This window comes from Capra hircus, chromosome 2 (assembly GCF_001704415.2).
Source record: "Capra hircus breed San Clemente chromosome 2, ASM170441v1, whole genome shotgun sequence".
NCBI lineage: Eukaryota > Metazoa > Chordata > Mammalia > Artiodactyla > Bovidae > Capra > Capra hircus.
The window spans coordinates 7,670,301-7,682,680 of record NC_030809.1 but is presented as its reverse complement, the minus strand read 5'-3'; the positions used below and the strand labels follow the sequence as shown (position 1 = coordinate 7,682,680).

Genomic DNA, 12,380 nt, shown 5'->3' with positions numbered 1-12,380 from the left:
TGTGAGTGCTACTGTTTTACCTTATCAGCTTCCAAGTTCTCTCAAAGTGTATCACTCTCCTCAATCTTAAAATTAAAGTATGGCCTGTAGGGAGCCAAACACCACACACACACACCAGACACCACCCATACCAATCACCCCACCCCACACATGCACACATGTGCCTCTGATAGAGGGAGACTGCTCCAGTCATTTTTTAGCCTTCATTCACTTCCTGGAATGTGTCAGACTCCTTCTGCCTTGGGGTAGACATACTGTGTGCTCTGCCTGAAATTCTTCCCTTCCCCTACGCCTGGCTGACCTGCCCATTATATACGCTCCAGTCTCACTGTGTACTTCCCTCTCATACACTTACCATATTAATTACTAAAGATGCCAGCACAGTTTCATCACCTTGTATTTCCCTTGCCCAATCCTCCCTCTGCCAGAGGTGCCAAGGGGGTAAAAATACAGGCCCTGCAAGATTCCCAAGGCGGGCCTCCTGCAGTGTTCAGGTGGTAATAAAAGTGAGTGGCCAACACTTTTAAATTTAGAAATTTATTCTGTTTAATCCACAAGCTTTATATAGCTTTAGTTTAAAAAAAAAAAAAAAAACAGAAACAAAAACAAAACAAAAACAGTGAAAACAAGACACTATTTCAAAGTCTGGGCCCTTCCAGCTTTCCAAATACAAGAGCTCTGAAAGTTGTATATACCGACTGGAACAAGACAAAATTATGAATGGAGCCATGACATTTCATGAAACAAAATTTTATGTAACTGAAGGATCCTTCCTGGGGCTAATTAATTGCCTTTACAAAAAAAGAGAAGAGAATGAAATTCCAGTGTTCCAAATCAACTTGTTACACATCTATATAAACCCACAGTGTCCTGGCAAACAACATGCTTTCATTTTCTGTCTCATCTTAGAGCTCGAATCCTGATTCATTTCAGCAGAGACTCCACAGGCAACAGGAAAGATCGTGGCATTAAAATATTCATTTATACTTGTGTGGTAGTTCAACAGTGGTCTTATTTCTGGGCAAGCTTGCAAACCATCAAGGTTGAAAGCATCATAACTTAAATGGGTGCTAAGACTCAAATGAGAAAAAGGAAAAAGGAAAGAAAAAGTAGAAAGAAAAACCTCTGGGAATAGCCAGGGGTACTTAAAGGAACCATAAGAATGCCAACAATATTTAAACCCCCTTTTTTAAAAAGGGGATTTTTCTTTTTTGGCTTAAAATATTTCACTCTAAACGAATTTATGTCAGCTGTCAATGAAAGAATGTCACTAATACACCGTGGACACCTTTTGCAATGTAAATCCATGCCCTTTTTTTTACATGGTGAACTTCAACCTAGCAATTATTACAACAAATGTTATAGTCTAAAGCTCAAACACATTTTAGCAATTTTGAAATTGAATCGCGTACAAACCAAATAAAATTTACATCGTAACAAACATTTCCACCTAGGACTGTGGGGACACTTGAGCCTTCCGCATTGATCTCAGGGCCTTTTCACGCAGGTGCTTTTCTAAGTCATCAAGGTTATCTTCAGCCTCACTTTCAGTCTCCTACAAAAAAAAAACAAACCCAGAAAGGTTGTATCGTTAAATCTTGAGACAATGGTTGGCAATGTTTAGTCTCATCTGTGGTGATGGCAGCATAACTGTATGAATATACTAACAACCATACTTTAAATGGGTGAATTATATGTTTAATAATATCAAAGTTCTTTTCAAAAATATACATTAAACTTTTTGGATATTATTGATATTCTTATTTAGCCTTAGCAAATTCCTGCTCTTGGTAAGTGGTCCTAGAGAAACCAATCAGAACAGAGTTAACACTGGGCATCTAATTATTAGAAGAAAATTACTAAGCTACTTCTGCAAACCAAATGACTTAGCTACTTGTACAAACTTCAAGACAGGGCCCGTAAGTACCTTCTTAGGCTCTGGCTCTGCCTCTGGTTCTTCCTGTGCTGATGTGGTTGTGGGAGCAGCTACAGCTGCAGGGGTTACAGCAGCCGCAGCAGCGGCAGCTACAGCCTTCTCCTTCTTGTGTTTTTTGTGCTTCTTGTGCTTCTTATCCTTTTTGTGTTTCTTGTCCTTCTTTTTCTTCTTTTTCTTTCCACCTCCTTCTGGGTCTGAATTCTAGAAATCCAGAAAAACAAAAGCAATAAAATCAACCTGTCCAAAGAAACATTTTATTTCAAGGGAATAACCAGCTGAATTAATCTCAGGATTTCATAGGGCATCAGGCGGAAGAAGGTCCAAGGCCAGTCACCACCAAGAAAAGTACTCCTAAAGATGGGAGCAAAGACTTCCAAGAGCTGAAATGGATCCTGAAGGCTCAGCAGTGAAGAATCTGCCTGCAATGCAGGAGACGTGGGTTTGATACCTGGGTCAGGAAGATCCCCTGGAGGAGGGGATGGCAACTCACTCCAGTATTCTTGCCTGGGAAATCCCATGACAGAGGAGCCTGGTGGGCTACGGTCCATGCGGTAGCAAAGCGTCAGACACGACTGAAAAAACTGAGCATGCAGGCACCTAGCTTCACACTAAACCAGGTCTCCCAATCACAGACTGAATCAGGTCTCCAAGACTGGCCTGAGTCTGGGTCTACTTCCAGATGCAAGGACAAGCTCCATGATGAATAGGAAGAAAAGTCTCTGAACTCACCCAAATTGAATTCTGGTTCCTGAACCTACTGGTCAACCTCACACAAATTGTTTAACTTGTTCTGAAGCCTTTTTAATCAACCTCAAATGGGTATTACAATCCCTAATAAGGCTGTTTACAGTAATTAAATGGGAATATCTGTAAATCACCCATCATACCAGCCTAAGTAATAAAAAACTATTACCCTAATTGTAAGTGTGTGTGATGGCCACATCTCTAGTCACTGATCTCTAGAATGCAGGGTTATTTATTCTCCACTGCATATATTCCACATTTAAGCCAAGGGTAGGCTCTGCTATAAATGCATCTAGTCTGTAATGTAATTTTTAAATCTCATATTTCCAAGCAATTACTTAAAATTCTTCATCATTCAACTAGTCTGCACAATAACACAACCCGATTAGGATGAACAACTAACTATTGATGTTTTTTATACAATGTAAGAATCTGCCATGATTAATGAATCACAAAGAAAGGAAAACAGTTTAAGCTCTGATATTTTACTATCCCAATGATATGTAAGCTTGATAATGTAAAAACAAGAATGTTACTCTTATTTATATAGCCTGCCAAAGATAAGACTATCTGGGTCAATAATGTACTTTCTATTTCATCTAAGATTTCACATGTTGCAAGATTCATTTGTTATTACAGAAATAATGTATTTCCACTATAGGAAAAATTAAGAGCATTAAAATGTAAAGAAGAAAAATTAAAGATCACTCATTATTCTCCTCTAAAACCACTGGTAACATTTTGATATCTTGTGATACTTTTCTTAAAAAATAATGTAATCATACTAATAGACATGATCCAAGATCAAAACTTGCTTTAATTGTCCAATTGTAACTATCCCCAAACCTGTCAAATACTAGAGAGAACAGAAACACTAATTTTCTCCTAGATAATATTAGAATCACGGTGTGTTTTTCCCTGTTTTTCTAATTTATCTATATAGCTCAACCTTCACCACCAAGATTATAGAAATTAGTGGATATCTACAGAATATTAAGCATGGGCAGTGATGCAAACACCACCACTTATTATGCGCCTCCTTTTGAAGTCCATCTGAATCACAGAAAATTATGCTCCTCTGAACTACAAAAGATGAAAACCTCTCTCCTTGCAAGTAACCATTTACACTTATAAAGGAAGTCCACAACAGGGCAGACATACTCTTGCCGGTGATGGGCTTGGTGTTGGGCTTTTAGCCTTTTTAACCGGTACCGCTGGTGACCAGTTGGTGGAGGGTGACTGAGACTGGACAGGTGACGGAGGTGCTGGGGGCTTTTTAGCTGCTGGCTCAGGAGATCCCGAGACAGATCGGGAAGATGAGACCCTCCTTACTGACTGAGGGCTTGGTGAGGCAGCTCTAGAAACAGAAAGGAAAAACGAAACATTTAGCATTCAAAACAGAGATCCTTCTTTAAGAGAAAACCACCAACTACCATTACACAACTAGATCACCAACTTTACTATTTTACAGCACTTAGTTTGCTGGCTGATTGTATTGACACAATTTTTATCATCTAAGTCTCCTGGAGAGTAGTTCCAAGCCCTACTATCCTCTACCCATTCTATTAATGGTTCTTCCTGTAGGAAATTAGTAATGCCAGTTGCCATATTTAACACTGCTTTTATCAGTCTTACAGACATGCAAGAAGCATCCTATGCATCACTTCAGAGCTGGGTTTGGAAGCACACTTCTCAATTAACCTGATATCCTTAAGAACCAATAAAATCCTCATTTAGCTTATACCACAAGGAACTATCCTGAAAACAGAAAAGGATATATGAATAGGACTGAGAATTTGCCTTAAAGTTTGTATTCACAGCTGTTCTTTCCTGTTCTCAGTAAGTGTGTGTGTATGGGGGGGGGGGTGGGGGGAAGAGAGTAGCTTCCAAACATAAAGAGTTATGCAAGTTAAGTGTTCCTAACCAAAAAAGATAAAACATTTTTACTTTTTTATCTTTTTGGGTTCCGGAGTCCTGGAGACTCTCCTAATGGGCCTAGAACTTGGAGATGGGGACTGCCTTCTTTGGGGTGACGATGATGCTCCTCTTCGAACAGGTGGAGGACTTGAGGTCTGAGGAGCGCGAGGCCGTGGTGAGGGCGAATGCCGTTTGTTTGGCTGCGGTGACCGGGCCTCCCGGGCAGATCGGCTTGGGGAAGACCCTTTCCTATGCTTTGATGACAATGAAGGCGAACGTCTCTTGGTGACTGGGGGGCTTCTTTGTTTGGGAGGTGGTGAATGGGAGACCCGACGCTTTGGTGGTGGAGATGGTGATGCCCTTCGTTTAGGAGGGGGAGGGGGCGAAGCCGTTCTTCTCTTTGGAGGTGGAGAAGGAGAGTATCTCCTCTGTATTGGAGGAGAGTATCTTCTTGGGGACGGTGAGCGACGACGTGGAGGAGGAGACGGAGTCCTAGGAAAAATACATCATGAAAGCTTAAAGGTCTAACAGACTAGAAACAGAATGCAAAGAAAATTAGGCACTTACAGCACCAGAAAAAGAGAATATTTCTAAGTGAAATGCCATGCCTTTATCCTTAAGTTAAAAAAAAAGAAATCACTTAGTAAATTACTGTGTATCTTAGATGATTACAAATAAGACATTCTGGTTAGTGGAGATACAGGGTTCAGATTGAATTCAAATTTGTCAAGTCATTCAGCAAAATCCATGTAGAATCAATTTAATATTTTTTCAGAAAAGAATCTTGCATTTCTCTGAAGAAACTGAAAATCCATTACTACTATTAGTAACCAGAAAACTATATTCATAAGATTCTACTGACTGTGCAACTTGAACTCAGGAAGTCTGCTTTAAAGAGCAGTCCTATGGAGAACACTCTACACTGGTGTTTGGACTCTGTATTAATAATTAGAGTTCACTTGCACAAGGTTTAAAAGACATCACCCTGCCCTCACCGAAAGACTTGCATTCTGGGGGTCAAAAGAGTAGTATTCAATGGAAACCTACTGCTAGGGAGAATGCATTCCTGCTGAAGTCCCACTTGGCCTTCCCCTTAATGCTTAATCCCTATATAACCTTAACATGCCTCTTAGAAACTAAACCTCAAAGTAACATTCAGCTTCAACCACTTGCTTTTCTCCTGAAACATTCAGACCCTGAGCTCAAAGGTTTTACTGTCTAAAAATCATCTTTGGGAAAGGCCATACATTGTGCAACATCACAGAATGCATTTCCATTTAACTCTTACTAGTAACTCTGAACCCAGATTTCCTCACCTGGAAAATGGGAATACCACTATTAAGCAAGATCATCTTACAGACTAAAGATAAACTACATAAAGCATCTAATGGTTCAGCTGGCACATAAAAGGCATTCAAGGTGTAGTCACTATACCGCTTGATAATGTGAGCAATTCTCTTATATTTCTTCCCTTTTACTTTGAAATCATTTTTTACTGACAGAAGAGCTGAACAATAGTAAAGACTTGCCACTTAACATCTCATACAACTATAGAAAACCCACCAAGACTATAAAATTAACCTTAGTGCTAATTTGCTATTAACTAAAAAATACTAATGCCACCTCAGTTTTCCCCAGTAATGTTCTTCTTCTGCTCCAGGTTCCAAAAATCAGGATCCTACATTGCCTCCAACTGTCCCATGCCCTTAGTCTTTCTGCCAATCTGTAACAGTTTTTCAGTCTCTCTCACAGTCGACTTTTCTTCGAAGAATGCTCATCAGTTACTACATAGAATAGCTTTCAATTTGGGTTTGTCTGAGATGGTCAGTGCTCTGTGTTCAAAGACCCAGTATCCAGAGATTTAACCAACCCATATTTAATGGGTTGAAAATATTTGAACATAAAAAGGTTTCCCCTAAAATCACTAGAGTGATTCTATCTTTTAATTTACTTCACCTCTTTTAATGGTATACGGTTTACAAATCCTAAAATTCACCCAATTTCAATTGTTTTAGTATACAGGTGACCCCTGAACAGAGGTTTGAACCACATGGGTCCACTTTTGTGTGGATTTTTAAAAATACACACTGCAGTACTACACAACCTGCCGCTGGATGAATCCACAGATATGGAAGGCCCAACCGTAAAGTTAGTTAGAGTCAGATTCTCAGCTCCTCGTCGGTACCCCTAACTCCTGACCTTGCTGAAGGTCAACTGCATTCAGAGTCTTCAACCACGAAGACTCCCATTCCCACCCCACCCTGGCCATCATCACCAATCCACTTTCTCTCCGTCTAGACTTGTGTGTCCTGGACGTGTCAGGTAAATGGAAATGTATAGTATGTGGTATTTTGTAACAGCTGAACAAGGCCACGCGAATAAATACTCCAATCACAGAAACCCAAAGTTGCCCCCATCAGCACCCACGAGCCTGTCTCATAAATACCTCCGTCGCGGTGGTGGCGTGGGAGACCTGCGTCGACGAGGCGGAGGAGCAGGAGAAGGAGAACGTCGCCTTCTGGCGGGTGGTGGGGAGGGGCTTCTCCTCCGTCTACCGCTAAACCAAAGAAGAGTGACAGTTGGCTCAGAGTCACTAACATCTGTAACTAAGTGATCGAGATGATTTAGTTTCAGTCACTGTCAACCCAAAGGGCAGCAGCCATCACTCCATCCCTAGAGCAGTGTTTTTCAAACTACACTGAAGTCAGCCAAAACTCGGTCAGAACAGATTTAAATAAAAAAGAAAGAAAAGAGAAACTAAGTGTTTTAACTATGGGAAATTTTGTTGTGTGAAACTTTTGTTGCAGTATATAAATATACAGTCTGAGTTACATAAAACATTCTTAACATGACACAAGGTAAAAAAACTGTGATAACACTACCTCAGGGAGTTGCTTTTTAACTGGACTGTACATTGGAAACAGCTGGGAAACTTATCTGAACTTTGTGTTCACCAGGTCTTGGCTATGGTCCAGCTGATACAGGTTATTAATAAAAAGGTTCTTCAAGTAACTTTTGATTCCTTGTTAGGAACAACTGTAAAGCCTAGAAAAATACAATGTTCTAATACAGATATTTACAATTAAAGGCCCAAAATCTGGGTGTCAGTGCTCCAAGTTCTTGATTAAAAAAAAAAAATACATTCCTGTGGTTGAACAAGAGTTGCAAACAATTAATTAAAAACACTACTCCAAAGACAAAGAAACAAAGCTGCCTGAGCACTTAAGCCATCATGAGGAGCACTGTGGTCAAAATATAGGTAAGATCACAGACCTTCATTCCGAGCTCTGATGCACAACCACAAGAGGCACACTTTCTCAAGTTTACTTGTCTTGATTCCCCAATAAAACTAAGCAGAGTTCATTAACAGAACAATGAAAAGTCTAACATTCATTAATAACCTTGCTTTTTAACTTCAACTTGCTTATGCTTTGTGAAGACTAAGACTTCACTTTAAACAGATTTAAGATATAAACTACAAGAGGCAATAGGTCAAGACAGATAAGCTTCAGATGACATGCAGACACCAAATTTTTTATTACAAGAAAGACAGTAAAGAAGAAGTCACTTTATTAGCAGGGTTAATCTGAGAATTAAGGACCTAGAGAAACAGGGTGGATTACTATACTGTTTCAACAGGTAATGAAGATTTCAAATGGGTAAAGACGTCTGGGTTTTGACTCAAAAAGAAAAAGGTTTACATTCACAAACCTGAGTAATGAGATGATACAAAGCAAAACTCCTAGTGTGTTATCAGTAGATATAATAGCACAAGAGGCTATTCTGTTGATTATATGGCTCCTCTTTTAAAATATTCTCATAAAAAAAAACAACTCAGATTAGAATCTATTATGATATACTAATGACCTGAGACATTCACCCTGTGCCTCAGTTTCAGTTGCAAAATGAAAGGCTTGGCATTACAAAAGGTCTCTTTCAGTAATGACTTCCAACGTCCTGTGTTCCATGCGAGAAAATTGAAAAGAGAATAAAACCATAACCTGTTAAAAATGATGAAGTAGCCAAACTAGCATACTTAAGGAGCTACAAGAGAAACGGGATAGTCCCTCGTAACTGGAATCTTGACACCAAATAGGTCTCCAGCTTCTTTAAGCCGATATGACACACACCTCAGGGATTTAAAAAAGGAAAAGACAAACATCTTCCAGTTACTCTCAACACTTAATGCCAACCCAAGCCTTCAACTGCGTGGACACTGCTGAGTACAGAAGTCCCCCCACCACCCCACATTATGTAAGAACCAGTTTCATTAAGCCTCAAAACACAAAGCAGCCCTCAAGAATTAGGAATAGACAAGTCTCAGAATGAAGACAGCTTGCTATCTGTGCAGTGACCTCTTTAGAACCACATCATCTCCTTAGTCACACTGGTAGTGAGGACAAGTTATACACGCAACAACTACTTTTTTACACTAAGTATGATTAATATTTGGGCTTCCCAGGTGACACAGTGGTAAAGAATCTGCCTGCCAACGCAGGAGATGCAAGAGACGTGGGTTTGATCCCTGGGTTGGGCAGAGTCCCTGGAGAAGGAAATGGCAACCCAGTCCAGTATTCTTGCCTGGAGAATTCCACGGACAGAGGACAGGCTACAGTCCATGGGGTCACAAAGAGTCAGACACGACTAAGCACATGATTAATTTATCTTTAACTATTAAGGAAGGAATGTTCAACAGCCAAAGACAAAAGTTTAGAAGCATGAAAAATATTGCTTTAAGCCTTACAGTCATTTTTTAACCTTTTAAATGTCTCTCCCAAGTTTCTCTTGCCTTCCCTATCATCATCACAAAGCTCCCCCCCAACCCAAATCTAAAGAGCTATTATTACTGTCCTACCTCATTAATTTGATGTGTAAGAAAATATAATTAAATCAAACCAAAACAACTGAGGAACTTCTCCACCATCATAACCTGTAAACCTAGGAACAGGATGTTACCTAAATAGTAAATTAATTCACTAGAACTTTGACATGTAATCCTAATTTACAAAATAGCATCTAACCAACCTTTTAGTCATTGGCGATTGCCATCGCTTTCCCATCTGCATCCTGAGAGCAGTGGAAAAAAACAAGTGTCAAGAATTCCATTCACCAAATTAATAGATATATATATATATTTTAGATGTTCAAAGATAAGTCAGAAGTAAATGCCATGATTTAACTGGTCTATTCAGGTCATGCACATGCATGACATGCTGGTATAAACTTACTAAATTCTCATTAAACAGTAATAATCACCGAACAAAAGAAAACCCAAATACCCCAAAATCTGACCATTTCCTACTATAAGCGCTAATGAAATGGAATTAACCCAATTCTAAATAAGCCCACAGCGCATCCCTTAAGTTATGAAGCTTTATCACAACTACAGATCAAGAGTGAAGACATTACCGAGGGGAAGCCTCCTTCTGGCGCTTTCGAGGTGATGGAGAGGCACTCCGGGAAGGGGAATGTCTCCGTCGCCTGCCTACCTCACCATTCTTCACATGGGACCTTTTGGGTCGTTCATCTTCTGAGGAAGAGGAGGAGCCAGAATCTAAAATTACACAACGAACAAAAATTTACATCAGATGTATGCTTAAAGGCCTGTACCTGTTTTTGGAAGCTAAGCAGAGGGAGTATCCAAATTAGCATATCAAGTTCACTAATATAAGTGAGCACACATACAAGCCATGAGTTCTGGAAAAAAGACTATTACCAATATGTGCTCAATGACTTCAAAGTCAAGCATACATAAATATACAATTATATAATTATTTTATACAAATCATTTCCATAGCACAAGCAAGAAGACAGCACTCCTTAAGAATCTAGTGATTTTCCAAAAAGCTCAGTAAAACTTAAAAAGTATCTTGAGCAATTACTTAATTCTAGTTACTCTAAGCACTTTTAAGGCTACTGAAAGCCCGACTGGGGTCTGAATAATTTACTTCATATCCCTATCATTTATAAACAAGATATATCTGACAATTCCTATAAATACCAAAAAAATATCCAAAACATAATGCATTTTCAAACATTTCCATAATTAACCACATCTTAAAGGAGTTGCAAAAGCTATATAGCTTTAACTGACTTAATGTCACTGTGGAATGCTTTGGTTTCCATTTTATAAATGAAAAGGAAAGTCTAGACTCCGTCACAATTACCAACTGAGCTAATAAAACCAATATATCTGACTTCAAAATCAGGTTTCTGTGTACATACTTTTAAATTCAGAAATTATAGATACACTCATATAAACACATACACAGAAAAAAAACTAGAAATAACCTAAATGACCAAATAGGCAAGTGGCTCAATAGTATATTATCAATATTTTAAAAATGTAGCAGCCAGTAAATAAATGAGGTAGATCCTTAAGAACTAACAGGGGAAGATGTCTAGATACAGTAAGTTAAAAAGGCAAGCAATATAACCTACAGTCTGAGCCTGTTAGGTGTTTTGGGTTTGTTTTTAAACTACAGATATTTAATACATGCACAGAAAATTTCTAAATAAAATCTTTGGGGAGTAAGACTGAGGGTTGAGAAAAGAAACATACTTTTCCAATTTTTATTCCTGTTTTAAATTTTGTACTCTGAAGATCTATTACTTTTACAACAATCTAAAAGAAAATTAAGTTTTTAAGGAAGCTTAATACCAAAGCTCCAAAACTAACAATTCCTCATATTTCTATGAAGGCACAAAAATATTTCTCCTAAATACACTCACTACACTTCTGGATATTTTTATCTTAAGTACTTTTATTAGGACATGCAGAGAAAAAGAGCAGGTCCTCAGTGTCCATACCAGACGAAGACTGCTGGTTCTGTCGTCTATACTGGCGCCTCTGCTGCACAGAATCTGCTGCAGCCATTTTGCCACCTTTATCTTCTTCTGAAAGAAGGATGCATTTAGAAAGTGTTTCTTTAGTTATGCATACAGAAAATATAACATATTTGAGTTGGGAAATATTCTCCTAAACTTTTATTTGTGATAGCTGGGTCAAGCACTATCTATTCTTCCCCCGCCAACAAATAAAGGAGGAGCTTAAAATGCCAATTTAGATTATCTTCATTCACCAAATATAATGAAAAAATAAACTTATCTAGGCATTTGTGACAGTTCGGGCTGGGTGCCAAGCACTTATAAACATTATTTCAGTTAACCACCAAAGACTAAAGGATGGCACTATTATGCATTTCAGAGATGGAGGGGAGAGGAGAAGAGGCTCAGATAAATTAAGTAATTAAAACAAAACATAGTGGAACTTGGGATTCAAACAGGCCAGTCTGACTTCCAATCCTAGCTCTTAATCATTAAGCCATAAACTATGATTAATCTTTAACCAGAAACAAATTCAGCTTAAAACACAAAACAAACACAAAACACTTACCCGATTCAGATAACTCTACTTTCCGAGGCTTCGGTGCTGGTGAAGGGGATTCTCTTTTCTCAGTACCTTTATGTTTTGTCACTAAAAATGAGGAGGGGGGAAAAAGCCCCACTTACATACATTAAAAAAACGAAACAAAAGGCTACACATTTTAATGATACAAAAGAAGTGTGACTCTTCTCAAAAATAATTTACTGACAATTAAAAAGTCCTTTTAAAGATCTTGTTGTCATTATCTGAAGCAAAAGAAGTAATTAATAAATGTCTGGTGAAAAGCCTCAGAAAGTTCTATAATGATTTTAAAACTTTCAAACTTTCTCCCAAGAGAAACAGTTAAGAGAATAGCAGTTCAGTTCAGTTCAGTATGCAGAAGGAAATGGCACCCCA

At 38.6% G+C, this 12,380-nt stretch overlaps 1 protein-coding gene across 5 annotated transcripts in view; it reads right to left on the bottom strand.

Moving 5' to 3' along the window:
• The window catches only part of SRRM1 (serine and arginine repetitive matrix 1), a 28,562-nt gene continuing 16,700 nt past the window's right edge, over positions 519-12,380 (bottom strand). For 3 of the 5 annotated variants that reach the window (XM_018055934.1, XM_013974264.2, XM_018055960.1), the window contains 9 exons: positions 11,994-12,074; positions 11,408-11,494; positions 10,007-10,151; positions 9,623-9,664; positions 7,044-7,154; positions 4,628-5,089; positions 3,842-4,037; positions 1,928-2,137; positions 519-1,555 (listed from right to left, as the gene is read on the bottom strand). In XM_018055934.1, the coding sequence (XP_017911423.1) occupies positions 1,451-1,555; positions 1,928-2,137; positions 3,842-4,037; positions 4,628-5,089; positions 7,044-7,154; positions 9,623-9,664; positions 10,007-10,151; positions 11,408-11,494; positions 11,994-12,074 (1,439 nt within the window). In that variant the 3' untranslated portion in view covers positions 519-1,450. The remainder of the gene's footprint in view (positions 1,556-1,927; positions 2,138-3,841; positions 4,038-4,627; positions 5,090-7,043; positions 7,155-9,622; positions 9,665-10,006; positions 10,152-11,407; positions 11,495-11,993; positions 12,075-12,380) is intronic. The other 2 variants (XM_018055942.1, XM_018055954.1) reach the window with 2 other exon arrangements.